This window comes from Mesocricetus auratus, unplaced genomic scaffold, assembly GCF_017639785.1.
Source record: "Mesocricetus auratus isolate SY011 unplaced genomic scaffold, BCM_Maur_2.0 Super-Scaffold_100014, whole genome shotgun sequence".
Taxonomy (NCBI): Eukaryota; Metazoa; Chordata; class Mammalia; order Rodentia; family Cricetidae; genus Mesocricetus; species Mesocricetus auratus.
In genome coordinates this window covers 30,046,244-30,062,762 of record NW_024429197.1, presented here as the reverse complement: position 1 = coordinate 30,062,762, position 16,519 = coordinate 30,046,244, and the positions used below count along the sequence as shown (strand labels likewise).

The following is a 16,519-nucleotide window of genomic DNA, read 5'->3' as shown; positions in this document are numbered from 1 at the left end:
GATAGGCTTTAAAACATTGCTCTTAGCTAAAATAAAGTAAGGCAAAAGAGAATACACATGATATGGTCCCATTTGTGCAAAAACTCCCCAATGGGCATGCTTACCTCTACCGATGGAAAGCAGATCAGTAGTTGCCTAGCCCAGGGCTTAGGAGGGAGTATCCGAAAGGGAAGCCATTTTTTGAAGTGATGGAAATTTCCATATGCTGATTGTGGTGGCAACTACATGTAAATAAACTGACCAAAACCTACTGAATTATATGAGACATATATTTTTAAATGTTTTTATCTGAAGGTATTTTTCAATTGCCATGTATTATTATTACTGTTTCAGTGTATGTGTAACATGAATGCATGTAGGAAGGAGGGAGTTCAGGCATGCACAGCATGTGTGAGGAGACCAGAGAACACTTTATGGAGTTGGTTCTCTCCTCCACTTTGACTGGGCCCCGGGATGAAACTCACCAAGCCTTTGCAGCAGGAGCCATCATCTCATCAGCTCCTCACGCATACATTTTAGTTCACGTTAATTACGCTCCACTAAAGCTGATTAAGCACACATACAATTGGACCACTTTTTGCTACCCCCCTTCCCTCACTCTTTCTCTCTTCTGGAGCCTCCTAAATGATGTCCTGGGTGTGTGGTCCTCTGCATCTTATTCTCAACACAGAGCCTGGAGCAACCCTGTAAAATATGAATCTCATCATGTCACTCTCTGATCAAAACGTCCTAATGGTCTTTCATGGCAATAAAATTCTTTTTTTTTTTAATTTTTATTTAGTTTTTGACAATAGGGTCTCATTCTGTAGCCCAGGCAGACCTGAAACTCACTCTGTAGACCCTGAGTTCTAGCTTGACACAGGAAAAAGGTAACATTCAGACTTGTTATGATAATATATATCAACCTGAACTTGCAATTTAAGGTAAAAAAGACTAGCATAAAATTTAAGCTCTATCAGACACCGAAATTTTTTCCATAAAATTTACAGATTTTCTTCTAAGCAAGTGTCTCTAAGTGAAGTAATCTTCCTAATCGCCTAAACCAATGAACAGTCTAAGTTCTTTGTATAAGCTCATACTGCTTAACACCCCACAAATGCTAGGGTAGAAAATAAACAAGCTGACAGTCTACGAACTCAAGCTTTATTTTAAAAATTCTTATTTATCTTTATCATTTAAACAATATCTTGTTTTATCAGCAAGCCACATAAATATAAAAATGCTAAGGAGATCAGTTTAACATAAATAATTTAAGGTAAGGTAGAGGTGCCTTTGCTCAGAAATCCAAGGCTCTCTTTGCACCAAGCAAAGCTGTTCTAGCCCAGAGGGGCCTCCCCAGCAACCTCAGAACCCTGGGCTGCAGACCCCCTGCACCCAGCAGCTCCTGCTACAACTGCAGTGAAGTATTCAACTTCAGTCAGGTGGAGTGCGGAGTTCCAGTTACCTGACTTATAAACCATGTTGCATATTTAACCTAAAAACCAGGGCTACTTTATAATATGGCTAAAAGGTTTTATGAAGTTAAATGGAGTGGAAATTTCCAGGGGAACACCATTTTTTAAGCAGTTCTAAACAAATAATATCCTAAAGCATGGTTAATATTGTAAGAATAAGCATGACGACACATAGCTTTGTGGCATATACTGACCTTTCTTTACTGCTCATAGGCAGCATCTTTCACTTCTACATATCAATTTCTTAAGCAAGACAATGAAAAACAAAAAACAACTATGATATATTGTCCTATTATAGGACAGCAGTAGCTTCACATAGCATATATGGTCACCAGCAGACCTCATAACCAAAACACTTCTTAAACTGTAACTGTATTAGTAATTATTCACCTTCATGCATCTGGCAACCACAACAGTAATAATCACAAGTTCAGAGAAAGTGCTAACATCTCCAAATAGTCTCATTTCTAAGTTTCCTGGATTGCTTTAAACCTAAAACAGAGGTTGTTCTGGACAGACAAAATAACAAAAACACCAGCACCAACACTAACAGGCACTCTTAATAGACAACAGAGTCATAGGAGCAGATCACTAAGATCAGCTTTGATTTGCAGGTTTAGAGCTTCCAAAGCAAGATGAAATGTGAATGATCATACAGTACCTTACCCTTTCTACCGATGAGCCATAGCATGCAATGCCGAAACATAGCAGTGGCAGATGGCATTGGAGTTATTAACTACAGAAGGGTAACAGTAGAGGAATGATGGCTGGCAGACAAGACACAGAAATGCAGATGGAATGAATGCAAACTTGGAGTTCTTGAAGCAGAGCAAAACCTTTCCGGCAAAGGTTGCCTCTAGCTTCAATTGAATTTACATTTTGAGCTTCACACGGACAAACACTGCAGCCTTTGCATTCAGTCTTTAGACTCTTCATGCAGAAGCAGAAGCACACTCCTCGATAAAGAAGATCAGCAACCTTCTGTAAGCACAAGCCAGCAGCAGCAGCAGCCCATTACTCTTGCTTCTGATTCTTATCCTTTAAATTTTTAATCTCCAACTGCAGCCAGATCCACAGTCGCTTCAAATTAATGTGCATCCACTGCAGATACAAATCCCTGCCTAACCTGCAGTACCACTTCATCCAGAAGGTTCCTGTGCACTCGCTCATGCAGGATCAGTTGCAAAACCATTCAAGTCATTCAGCACACAACCCAGGAGAGAAGGGAAGGAGCAGGCGGGACTATGAAGAGACAGAATCTCTCCTTTCAGCTCACCCTGGAAGTGGAAGGTTTTCTGATCAACAGTTATTGTGAAGGTGCTGTCGTCCTCATCGTCTATACCAATCACAGCTCCCTGTGAAACAAAGAGCAAAATCCCAATAAGGCAAACAATGACATCAGCAATATTCACTAGTGCTACAGCCCTGGAATACCCGGAGCACTGAGGACACTGGAAGCCGGCTAGACGAGCGAGCGAGCAGAGAAACCCGAGAACCTTGTTTTGCTTGAGGAGGAAGAACTAGAGGAGAAGGGCTGGCAGGACGCCTTAGTAGTACCCTGCACGGAGGCTTTCTATGCCTTGCTAAGGGACATGAATGCAGTGGGAGGGGACAGACACAGATGCTGAATCTGGAATCTGTTAACTGCCAGCCAGTGAGCCCTCCTGAGCTTTAAACTGCTCTCTAAAATGGGAGTCAGAAACCTACACCGCCCCGGGTTGTTGTGCGGGTCAAAGACAGCAGGTGCTCTTCATCAGGCTGCTTCTGCCTCGTGCTTGTTAGTGCAGAAACACCAGCTGACATTTGCTCCAAAACACTGCCCAATAACCAGATGCTCCCATAACCACTTGTGCTTTGGTGAGCGCTGCAGTTTTCACACTGAGTTACTGTGTGCTCCTATGTCCGCCTCCTCCCACTAAACTGCTGTGACGTTTTGGGAACCAGGACAATTTTACTTATTTTGACACATAGCACTCAAACTCAAACACATGTTTTCTAAGGGAAAACATGACTTTCAGAATACAGCAAGAGGGCAGGGAACAACACTGGTTAGTTATTTTGAGAACTTTTAACATTTTTTTATATACAACTCTATGCATCCTATTCAGACACCTGGAATTAATGGGTGGGGGAAGCTATACAAAATCAAAGTCTACTGAGCAATGTTCTCAAGGAATCAATCAATCTTTCATATCCCATATGGGCTTAGAAAACACACACCACAGGAGCACATCTCTCTCACACAGTTCACTATTAGATACCTTGAAATGAACGATCAAAAGAATGAAGGAAAACAACAACAACCTTAACACATGAAAATAGTAGTATGTAGGGTGACTACTATTATCTCAAAAATATTAATAGAGCCAAATAGTTACTCATTTCTTCCCAGATACTATGTAGCTAAACCTCACCTCCATCTAAGTTCTATACACCTTACTTAGCTTGCTTACTTCAGAGTAGATAAGAAATTTTGCCCCCCATTCTCAAATAAGGAAATGTTTGCAGAATTAATCTAGACCTAACAAGAAGCTCACAGTACAGCCCAGCAGAGGTGGCACACGCCTTTAATCCCAGCACTTGGGAGGCAGAGGCAGGCGGATCTCTGTGAGTTCCAGACCAACCTGGTCAACAAGAGCTAGTCCTAGGACAGCCTCCAAAGCCACAGAAAAACCATGTTTTGAACCACTCCCCCAACCCCCCCGCCGCCGCCAAAAAAAAGCTCACAGCAGGACCAGGACTGGGATGCCATTGGCATGGCACCTCCTAGTCCAGCATGGTGAGCATGAACACCCCCATCATGTACAAGAGCAGTTCTTTCTGGCTACAATAGCACTTAATAGCCAAGCACAGGAATGTGGGCTAGATGTAGCTAAGACATGGAACCATGGTCCTTGCTCTTAAGGCCTTTCTGCTCTAGAAGAGCAGATAGAACACACAGGAGAGTGCAGCACACGCCCAGCACTGATCTCTTCCTGGATGAACCTTGAAAACAGTATCAAAGAAGCTTGTTACTAAGGAAATAACCACTATGGACAAATACAGAGATGGAAAGTAGTTTAGTGGTTCCCTGAGGGTGTGGTGAATAGGGACTAAACACTAGGGACAGGGTTGGGAAGGGAGGGTTGTTTTGGAGACAAGGTGTTGCTATCTTGCCCAGAAGGCCTTAACTGAGCTCAATAAATTCTTGTGTCTCAGTCTTTCACTAGAATTACAGACATACAACACTATACCCAGCTGGCATTATATTTCTTCATGGAGGGATGAAAACATTCTAAAATTGACCATGCCATTGTGGTGGTTGAACAATCCTATGAATATACCAAAAAACTTTAACTACATACTTTAATACTGTACAGTATGTGAATTTTCTCTCTTTAATACAGGGTTCTCATATAGTCCATGTTGGCCTCTAATTCCATGTAGCCAAGGATAACACTGAATGCCTGATCTTCCTGCCTCTGCCTCTTGAGTACAGGGGTTAACGGTATGCATTATTATTCCCAGTTTATTTGATGTTGGGAATCCAGTCCACATGCTAGACAAGCACTCTACCAACTAAGCCACATCCCCAGGCTCAGTACGTAAATTATAACTCAACCAAGCTTTAATACCCACTTCCAAATGCCTGTTTGTTCATTCTTTGAGGTTTCTTAATCTAAATTTGCCCATCATCTAATCACTCAAGGCAGGCATCAGGAGGGCTCACAAATGTCCTCATCACATAACTGTCTATGCACATTTACAACTTTTACCTTTGCTTTTTTTTCTCCTTCAGTGCAGGGGACTGAAACTAGGGCTTCACAGCTGCTAGGCAAGGACTCTACACTGAGCTGTCTCCAGCCTGGAACTCTCAGCTCCTTCCCCAGCACCATGTCTGCCTGTATGCTGACGTGTCCTGCCATGATAATGGACTAAACCCCAATTAAATGTTTTCCTTTATAAGCGTTGCCATGGCTGGGCAGTGGTGGCACATGTCTTTAATCCCAACACTCAGGAGGCAGAGGCAAGTGGATTTCTGTGAGTTTGAGACCAGCCTGATCTACAAGAGCTAGTTCCAGGTCGGCCACAGAGAAACCCTGTCTCGAAAAGAAAAAAAAAACAAAAACAAAAACAAAAAAACAAAAAGAGTTGCCATGATCGTGGTGTCTCTTCACAGCAATAGAAACCCTAACTAAGACAGAAGTTGGTACCAGGGACTGGGGTATCACTGTCATAGGCCAGACAATGCTTTTGTTTGAAAGAATACGGACTTTGGTACTGAGGATTAGAAAAGCAGTTGAATGCTTTAATGGGCCATCCTAGTAGGAACATGGAAGTCAGTGGTGCTGGGGTGATCTGAACTGGGGGGGCCTAACTCGAGAGGCTTCAGAGAATAATGCTAGCATGTGGCCTAGAGACTGTTCTTGTGGTATTTTGGTGAGGAATGAGGCTGTTTTCTGCCCTTGTCCAAAAAGTCTGCCTGAGGCTGACTTGAAGAGTTCTGGATTAATTCCATTGGCAAAAAAATTCTCGCCGGTTGTGGTGGCGCACGCCGGTAGGATTTGCTGAAGGAGGCAGAGGCAGGAGGATCACGAGTTCGAGGCCAGCCTGGGCTACACATTTTAGTAAAACAAGCTATTTAAAATTAAAATAAAAAATGATAAAAAAAAATTCTCAAACCAGTCTAGTATTGAGTCTGTTTGTGGTTATTAGTGGTCACTCTTATACAGACCTATAATGAAAAGGAAAAAGCTGAGCAAAGAAAAAATACAAAATGTACAATTTGAGGAGAAAAGGAGCACTGGGAAGTGGAATGGAGCTAAATAAATCCTATGTTCAAGGATATAAACTGATTAAGAAATGGAATAAAAGTGGTAACCTCAGGGCAAGACCCCACCCAGCTAAGCTTCCAACTTATAAAAAGGAATTAAAGATCAGCTTAAATCCAGTCATGGTGGTACATGTCTTTATTCCCACACTCAGGAGATAGAGACAAGTGGATCTCTGACTTGCAGGCCAACCTGGTCTACAGATCAAGTTTTAGGACAACCAAGCTTGGGCAGTGAAGGAAACCATAAAAACAGAAAGTTAGCCAGGCAGTTAAGCCAGCTAAGAATATAAAAGAAATAAGTTATATCTGCACCCTGAAGGAACATGCAAGAGGAAACAAAACAGAAGCCAATGTATAAAGGGAAGCAGGAATGCTTGTATGCAGCCTGCTCACAAAGGTGCTGAATGCAGAGCCTGCTACAGCATCATTCAGTCATTCACTCATTGAGTCAACAAGTACTGAGTTTTTCAGACATGGTTTCAGAAACCAGTAATATACTAACCAATTGGGGGGGGGTGAAAACAGAACTCACTCTATAGATAGGCAGACCTCTAACAGAGATTCGCCTGTCCCACCTCCCCCAGTGCTGGGATTAAAGGCATCCACCACCACTACCACACACAACTTTTTTTTTTACATTCACTATTTGTTTACTGAAGCTACACACACACACACACACACACACACACACACACACACCTTCAATACTGAGAATCTATACTTACCATCCATTCTGAGAACATGTCTATTTTACCCTCCTATTTCCTTTTATGAGTTGAATATACATTTTTATTTTAAGTATACTTTTTTTGCTTTCTTACTGACTACATGCATTCTTTAGGTTTTCTTTGGGGTTTTTTTTTCCGTTTGTTTATTTGTTCTTGATTTGTAGTTCTTCATATTTTTTGGATATTAGTCCTTTGTCAAACAGAATACCTTATATTTTCCTCTTGTCCATAGTTGCCTTTTCATCTTGATTGTGGTACTAATTTTGCTGTTATTCAGGTTCCCCTTCAACAATGTCTTATAAATTTTCTGCTTTAAAAGAATGCATATTCTTCTCCCATTCTGATCTTTTTCTTTGTTCCTTATTCTCATATTACCGCGTGTGCCAAGCCCACTGGTATAGTTTATCTTGTGCTTTTTCTTCATTTCACATTCTGGGAGCTGCAGGGTATGGCAGCAGCACATACAGGCCCTATCTTGCTGCTGATTTACGAAAACTGTGAGGCTAGGAGATGCTCGGCAGTTGAAGCACTCAGTGTGAAAGCTTTTGTCAAGACCCCTGAAGCTTTTGTTTGGGTTCCCTGAACCCCATGAATGCTGTTCTGCCTATGAACCTAGCATTTGAAGGGAGAGGCAAACCGGCTAGCACAGCAAGCTCAGAGTTCACTCGAGAAACCCTGCCTTGATATAAGGTGGAGAGCAATGAAGGAAGACTCAGTGTCACCCTCAGGCTTCCACACTGCTTCATTATTAAGAACAGAACAGCCTCTTAGCAAACATTCTTTATGAGGTTTAGGAATGCTCATTTGATCAGGTCTAATAACACACACCTTTATTCCAGTACTCAGGAGGTAGAGGCAGGCAGAGCTCTGAGTTCCAGGCTAGCCTGGTCTACAGAGTGAGCTCCAGGATAGTCAGGGCTATATAGTGATTGTGTGTGTGTGTATGTGTGTGTGTGTATAATTTCGATCTGGATGTGGTGGCAAATGTCTATCATCCCAGCACTTGGGAGGCAAAGGCAGGAGAACTGGGAATTCAAGGACATTTTCAATGTCAAATTCATAGGGAACAGACAGAATTGGCAAAAGGCTACTACATTAACAGTGAGCCCTAAATTAATGGAGTCATTTTTCATCATGAAATGACAAGACAATGATAGCATTTCTTGTAGGACACAGGCTTGCAGGCTAGGACATTTGTAAGTTTATACATTAATCTAAATCACCTCCCCACATCCTCTCTAGGATGCCACTTGTTGTTAGATACAGCCCAATAACAGAGATATGGGAAAATGTCACAGGGCTAAAATAAAGCATCAGTATCCATCAGTGCTGAAGGTATTAATAATCTAATGTGGTATGCTGTTGATCTCTCATGAGCTGAGAGAAAAGAGAACAGATGATGGCTTGCACAGGGAATCAATCCACTTATACCTTACACATGACAGACTTATGTCATACAAGTTGAGCATCTAGAGTTAAAAAAGAAAATCTGAAATCCAAAGCACTATAAAATCCAAAATTTTCTGAGGGCCAACCAGGCAACACAATCAGAAAATTCTACACCTGATTTCATGTATTAAGGCACAAAAATACCTGTGAGTTATCTGTATAAAATATATGTAAAACTTAATTGAATTTTACATTCAAACTTGGGTCCCTCTCCCAAAAGATTATTATATACATGCAAATATCCCAAAGTTCCAAAGAGGAATAATTTCTGGCTGCAAACATTCCACATAGGGGATGTTCGCCTGTACTCTTCACTGTAGTGGGTTACTTTAAGTCATGCATGAATAGACAGTTTTCAAAGCACTTGTAACATTGAAACTTTGTTGATTTATAATTCATCTCACTCTGGTGATCCCTAAGCCTCTTCAGAAGTCAGAATCCAAGATTCATTTGCAGAATATGACTTATTATAGCTAAGCTGGGCAACACAGGCCATTGATCTCAGTTACTTGGGAGGCTGAGGCAGAGAACCACAATTTCAAGACCAATTTGGGCATCAGTAAACTCTGGTCTCAAAAATTTAGAAGGCGGCTGGAAATACCACTCAAACTACTCAGTGGTGGGTTGCTTATCTAGGATCTCCAAGGCAATAGGTTCAATCACTACTACTTTTCAAATATATTAAAAAATTTGATGCTGAAAATGCTTTGAGTGAATAGTATGATATACAGTCTTGTTTTGGGTTATTTATTTTTGTTTTATATACATTGGTGTTTTGCCTACATGTGTAAGGGTGTCGGAACCTCTGGAGCTGGAGTTAGAAACAGCTTTCGACTGCCATGTGAACTAGAGTTCTCTGGTAGAGCAGCCAGTGCTCTTAACCACTGAACCATCTCTCCAGCCAGTTTTGTTTTTGTTTTAGGAGCCCAAAAGTGAATGGAAAGAGTTGGCTCAATTCATAAGGCTAGTTAAAAGTTCATTACTAATCTCCATTCCAAAGATGCCATGCTCTTGCCTCTACCTTACATACCTCTTTAATGTTGTTACTTACCCATTTTGTAAATACTTCCTTAAAATGTTTATATTTTGCTTTCAGATAAAACATGGAGGTAAAGTGTTAGATCAGAGCCAAGCACCAACCATCACTACGTCCTTGGGTCAAGGGCGCCATCTAGTGGTACACACTTTGTAACCAACAACGCCAAAATTTTGCTGACAAGTATGATGGTTCAAACATGGGAATGACAGCACTATAGAGACTGTGGCATGACTGCCATGAGTTTGAGGATAGTCTAGGCTACATAGTGAATTTCAGGTCTGCCAGGCCTATCTACAAAGCAAGTCTCTGTCTCAAAGAGAGAGGGATGGAGGGAGGGAGGGAAAGAGGCAGAGAGAGGGGAAGTTTTTTACTTCCCTACTTTCCCTGCTGATTTCCTGTTGCTTTGCCACAATGTGGCTGGCATATCTGCATTAAAGATGTAGGAGGATCAGTTCAAGGTCTTACAGGGAATTACAAGGTCTTACAAGGTCTTACAGCCTGAGCTAGAGACCCTGTCTTAAAAAAATAATAAATGAAACCCTAAAATACACAAAGATAGTTGGGAATGGAACAGACCAAAGTTCAGTCTCAGATTCACCATCAATGTGTAGCCTTGATAAATTACTACTAAGCATCAACTTGCTCTCAGAAGCGACTGGGCATGGGGATCAGTAGTGTGTGCTTTCAGAGCACTGAACTCAAGCCCTAGCTCTGGAAAACAAACTCAGTGTCTCAGGCTGTAGGATGTGGGCTCCCTGATCCTGCACAGATCATACTCTTTCTACAGTGATCCCAACTTGTCTGCACAGCACAATCAGCCAGAGAATCTGTTTAAAACCAGAGGTTCTAGACTCTTACTCTAAAATAAGGTGTGTAGAAGGGAGCTCCTGGAAACCTATACTTTAAACAAACTGCCCAGATGTTTCGCACACAGGGAGCCAAAGTACAATCTTTCTTTTGGGGGCAGCATCTCATGCAATCCACTCTGGCCTTGTGTTGGCTAGATTTATGTCAATTTGACACAAACTAGTCATCTGAGAGGAGAGGAAACCTCAACTGAAAAAATACCTCCACAAGATTAGGTTGTGGGAGGGGACTGGAAATATGGCTCAGTGGTTCAATTCCCAGCGACCACATGGTGGCTCACAACCATCTGTAACAAGATCTGGTGCCCTCTTCGGGCCTGCAGGCTACATGCAGACAGAACACTGTATACATAATTAATAAATAAATAAATCTTATTTTTAATTGGGCTGTGGGCCAGCCTGCAGAGTATTTTCTTAATTAGTGATTAAGGGGGAAGGCCCAGCCCATTGTGGTCTTGGGTTCTCTAAGAAAGCAGGCTGAGCAAGCCATGTGGAGCAAGTCAGTAAGCAGCACCCTCTGTTGTGGGGATATTTTGATGGTACTCTGACACTCCCAAGACGGCCAATAAAGTTAAACCTTGAATCAGAGGGTGGAGTCAGCATTCAGCTGACCAGAATTAACTAGATTAGATAGAGACACAGTAAGGAATAGAGAGGGGCTTAGAAAGTGTGGAGAGGCAGGGTCAGCTGATCATTCCTGTGTCATTCTTTGGATCTATCAGGTTTTTGCCCTAGTCTTACTCCCGAAGTAATCACTTCATCTGATGCTTCACCCCTCTATGGCCTCTGCATCAGCTCCTGCCTCCAGGTTCCCGCCTTGTCTGAGTTTCTGTCCTGGCTTCCTTCAGTGATGTACTACAATATGGAAGTGTAGGTTAAATAAACCTTTTTCTCTCCAACTTGCTTTTTGGTCATGGTGTCTCACTGCAGCAATAGAAACATAGTAAGACAGGCCTTACTATGTAATAGAAGATGACCTTGAACCTCTGTTCCTCCTGCCTCTACCCCTCCATGCTGGAATTAGAGGCATGCATTACCCATGCCTGGTTTTATGCAGTGCTTAGAATTGAACCCGCGGCCTCGTGCATGCTAGGAAGCACTACCAACTGAACTGTATCCCAGCATTTTCATAAATACATTTTATTACCCTCCCCCATCAATGTGTCCAGTATCTAATGCTCACAGAATTCTGCTAGAAACACGTAATTCCCACGTAAAGAAAACCCACACTCAAGCCTATAGTGTCCCTCTTTCAGTCAATCAAACAAAGGGCAAAACAAGATTTAACCTTTTCTGAAGGTTCTTCTCTGTCCTGCTATGCAGCAGGCAGGTTCTAAGAGTGCTACTTGTTCTTGGATAATCTCCTCTCCTGGGACTATGCATGCAAACCGGGTATGATGAAATCACTGCAATGCTTATGTTAAATAAAACGCAAAAAGATTATCTGACCTGACCCAATTGCATGAGCCTTTTAAAGACTGCTTTCTGTAGCTGCCAGCAGATTGGGAAATCAGAGGGACTCACACTCCTATAGAGAGGAGACATGGCAGGTAAGCATAGCCCCCAAAAGCAGAGTAAGGGCTACAGGTGACAGCAACAAAGAGACCTCAGAAGCTTAACTACAAGCAACTAAATTTGACCAAGAGCCCAAAAAGGATTCTTTCTCAGCTCTTCCAGACCAGGAACCCATCCCAGTCACCTTCTTTACTTCAGCCTTGTAAGCCTTAGCAGAAAATCCACGGGAGGTGTCTACCTGTAGAATTGTGGAGCCAGGCAGTGCTGGCACAGGACTTTAATCCCAGTACTTGGGAGGCAGAGGCAGGTGGATCTCTGTGAATTGGAGGACAGCCTGGTCTACAGAGTTCCAAGACAGTTGGGGCTACATGAGAGGGAGAGGGAGAGGGAGAAGGGGGGAGGAGAGAGAGAGACAGAGACAGAGACAGAGACAGAGACAGAGACAGAGACAGAGACAGACAGACAGACAGAGAGAGACAGGCAGAGAGAGACAGAGACAGACAGAGACAGAGACAGACAGAGACAGAGACAGACAGAGACAGAGACAGAGAGAGAGAGACAGGCAGAGACAGACAGAGACAGACAGAGACAGACAGAGACAGAGACAGAGACAGAGAGAGACAGAGAGAGATTGTGGAAAATTCAGAGTGTATTCTTGTGGTAAAACCTATCAGTTCTGTAGCGTTAAGGACATTTACCCTGCTGTGCAACTGTCACCACCCTCCATCTGCAGAAACTACCCCCACAGTCATGTTTGGTTTTGCCCTAGGTCTCTGGGGTATCCAGCCTCTGGGTCCTGGTCCTCAGGTCCTGGCTCCCTCTCATGGCAGACAACGTAAGTTGTTTTTGGTTTTTGTCTTTGTTTTTGTTTTGTTCCAGGCTGGCCTCAGACTCACAGAAACCCACCTACCTCTGCCTCCAGAGTGCTGGGACTAAGGGTGCATGCCACCAATACCCAGCCAGAAACTACATTTCTAAACTCAAACAACTCCATACCCACTAAATACCAACTTATTTCTCACACCTAGGCTGGAAACCACCATTTTATTCCAATTCGTCATATCTAATAGGACTCACCATGATATTTGTGTTTTGTGGCTAGTTTATTTCCCATAGCATACCACTCTCAAGGTCCATCATGTTAGCATATGTGAAATTTTCTTTTCTTTTTTAAAGGCTAAATAGTATATTCTCTTGGTTTCTAGTTGCTGTGATAAAATACCCTGAGACAAAGGCAAGGCATAAAGGGTCTATTTCAGCTCCTTTCTTCATTTATACAGGTCAGGATCCCAGTCCAGGGAATGGTGTTGCCCACAGTAGGTAGGGCTTCCCATCTCAATTAACCTAATCAGGCATGCCCAGAGTCCCATCTTCCTAGTGATTCTAGATCTCAAGTCGATGACTGAGGTTACCATTAACAGTATGCTACTGTGTTTCTGTGTATATTCACATACGATACATATAATATTGTATTCAGTTTTCTGCGTAAAGGCACTTAAAATGTTTAGCTTTGGGGCTATTGTGACTAGCACTGTTATGAATAAATGGTACACAAATATTTACATAGGTCCTTGTTTCCATTTTTTCTTAATATATAAATAGTTGCGGCCTGAAACAAAGTCATTATCTTAACCAGGCAAGTGAAAGGAAATAATGAAGCAGGTATCCTGCCTATTTGAACCACACTGTTAGGTAAACAGATAACAGAGGGAAAGAAAGCTCTCATAAAATTAACATAAATATAGACTATCTCCATTTTGCCAACTCTGAGTGAGTTAATGAGCATAAGTAGTCACCAAGCATTATCAGCTGCTACTATCATTAAAGAACAAGAACTGGACACGTGTCTCCTGCTAACAGTCTGGTCAACAGGATCAAATGTGAGTCTGATTCAGTCTCTGGATGCAGCCACTAATCAGAGCAGAAACAGGAGAGAAAGGTGCCAAGCTGCCCCAGAGTGCTATCAGTAAAATGCACACTAGGCCAATCCCATAGGTCTAAGGGTAGGATTCCTCAGTAGGTAAACTGTGAATAAAAAGCATGGAGTTTTAACTTAAGCAATACAAAACTGCTGGGTAGTGGGCCACTGTAATCCCAACAGCACTCTAGAGACAGAGACAGAAGGATCGCCTGAGCTCAGGAACTGGAGACCAGCCTAGGAAACACAGTAAAACATCTAAAATATTCAATCTAAAACCTATAAAATTTAAGGATGTCATACTATAAAATTATAAAGCAATGCAGAGGGCGAATAGTTAGGAGACAGGAGGCATAATCCGAGCTTTTGGGCAGCTGGCAAAGTTCTCTCTCTTAACTTGAGCGCTAGGCACAAGGGTTAAGAACTCAACTATATTTAAAAACCAAAACCAAGAACTAAGCCAGCACATTAACGACGACAAGACAGTGGCCTAACTCCAAATACAATCCATCCGCTGACCTGCTGTCTCAACACAGCCCTGCCAAGCCTCACCACAGGCCCATCTCAAGCCAATAAAAAGCAGTTAAAACCAGACGAGTGGGAACTGGGATCAATAGCAAGTACTCAGGAAAGCAATCTGACCACAACAAGAGGGATCACAGGAAAATTTAAAAATACAAACGTAGAAGGCAGATATGGTTGGCCATGCTACAACCCTGGTACTGGGGAAGCCTTGGCAGAAGGATCACCATGAATCCAAGACCAGCCTGCAACGTCAGATTCTGTTTCAAAACAACAAGAAAGAAGACCAAATAAAAGATAAAAAACAGCCTAAGTTGCTTTTTAAAAAAATCTGTGCTGTCATATATTCAAGTTAGTCTAGTTTCCATTCTGCAAACCAACCATACTTACTCCTCAAAACTTTCCCCTTTATGCCTAAACTTAGAATTGTTTCCCCAAAAAATAAATAACTGAAGTGATTGTTTTCCAATTCTTGGTAGAACTGATGATAAAGGTATCAATGTTTACCAATATGTTCACATTTTCAAAAGTAACGGTATACCTTACATTCAGTTCAAAGCACTACAAACAAAAAATGTAAGGGTAGGGAGGAGGGGAGATGACAGAAAGCATACAAACAAAAAGAACTCTGAAATGGAGAAAGCTTCCAGAAGCTGAGGGACTAGTTGGGGAAGGAATCAATACAGGAGTGAATCTGGAGCCATGCCCCTAGCCATGCACCGCTCCTGAGCTCTCCTTAACTGAACAGTTGCAGAAACTGAAGGAGCAGCTAAAAGCGTCATGTGAAACCTGAACTGCTGTTCAGTCAGCAGCCACAAGCCAGAGGCAGATACTGAACACGCCCCCTCGAGATGTGTGACCATACCAAAAGACAAGCCAGACTTCCAAGACCCAGAATGAAAAATGCCATGTCAAATGTCTGCCTTTCTTTGGAGGCAGGGTCTCACTATGTAATTCTGATTAACATGGAGACTAGGCTGGCCTAAAACTCAGAGTTCCACCTGACTGAGCCACCCAAGTGCTATGTAAAATATCTTAATAAATTTGTATTAGTCAGGCAGTAGTGGCACACGCCTTTGATACCAGCACTTGGGAGACAGAGACAAGTGGATCTCTGTGAGTTCAAAGCCAGCCTGGTCTACAAAGTGAGTTCCAGGACAGTCAAGGATACACAAAGAAACCCTGTCTCAAAACAAAACAAAAACAAACAAACAAAAAAGCAACAACAAAAAGTTTATATTGACTACATGTTAAAATAGTATTTTATATATATTAGCTCACTAATTTCATCTGTTTAATTTTACCTTTGAAATGTGGGCTACCACCAATTTTTTTTATGATTTATTCTTTGTGTCTTTCACTGCCTCCCAGCCCACCCATCTCTCCTGCCCCCAAAATAAAACAAAATAAAATTTAAGAGAAAAAAAAGAGTAAAATCTCATGAGGGTTTCAGCATGGCACAGTGAGTCATGCAGTAACCCCTTTATCCATACATTTTTACATGCAGGCATTTGTCACAAAGAATCATTGGTTTGGTTTGAGGCCCATGATCTCTGCTGAATGATACGGGGCCCTCACTGGGACTCTTCCTGGACATCCCATTGCTGCCCTGTGTCATGGAGATCCTGCAGCCCTGGGTTCACAGGACTGACCCCGCCACACACACACACCTGTGCTCCAGCATTTCACAGATGGGGTGGATGTTGGACTATCATCAATTTTTTTTTTTTTTTTTTTTTTTTTTTTTTGGTTTTTCGAGACAGGGTTTCTCTGTGGCTTTGGAGACTGTCCTGGAACTAGCTCTTGTAGACCAGGCTGGCCTCGAACTCACACAGATCAGCCTGCCTCTGCCTCCCGAGTGCTGGGATTAAAGGCCTGCGCCACCACCGCCCAGCTATCATCAATTCTTAAGTTGTATGTGTGGTTCAAATGATCTTTCTACTGCCCAGCGCTATTATACATACATTACTAAACAGCACAGAAGAGAGAAAAAGCAAAGAAAATAGAGCAGTTAATGAGGATTTCTCTGAGTCTTTTCTACTATTGCTGTAACACCAACAGTATAATTCTAGCCTTATCCCTTGTCTGTAAAATAAGGTTTTAAAGGAAAGCCAGGGGGTGCTTTAAGTCATGGATTAAACCACAGATCAAAATAACTGAGTCTAGTCCTGGTCCTGATACTTCTACAAGTTATTTGGAGAAACCCAATTTTCCT

General features: G+C 42.2%; 1 protein-coding gene across 4 annotated transcripts in view; it reads right to left on the bottom strand.

Moving 5' to 3' along the window:
* Positions 1-16,519, bottom strand: part of Osbpl9 (oxysterol binding protein like 9) — a 129,234-nt gene that overhangs the window by 87,849 nt on the left and 24,866 nt on the right. For all 4 annotated transcript variants that reach the window (XM_013114891.3, XM_005072121.4, XM_005072122.4 and 1 more), the window contains exon 3: positions 2,731-2,809. In XM_013114891.3, coding sequence (XP_012970345.1) covers positions 2,731-2,809 — 79 coding nt within the window. The remainder of the gene's footprint in view (positions 1-2,730; positions 2,810-16,519) is intronic.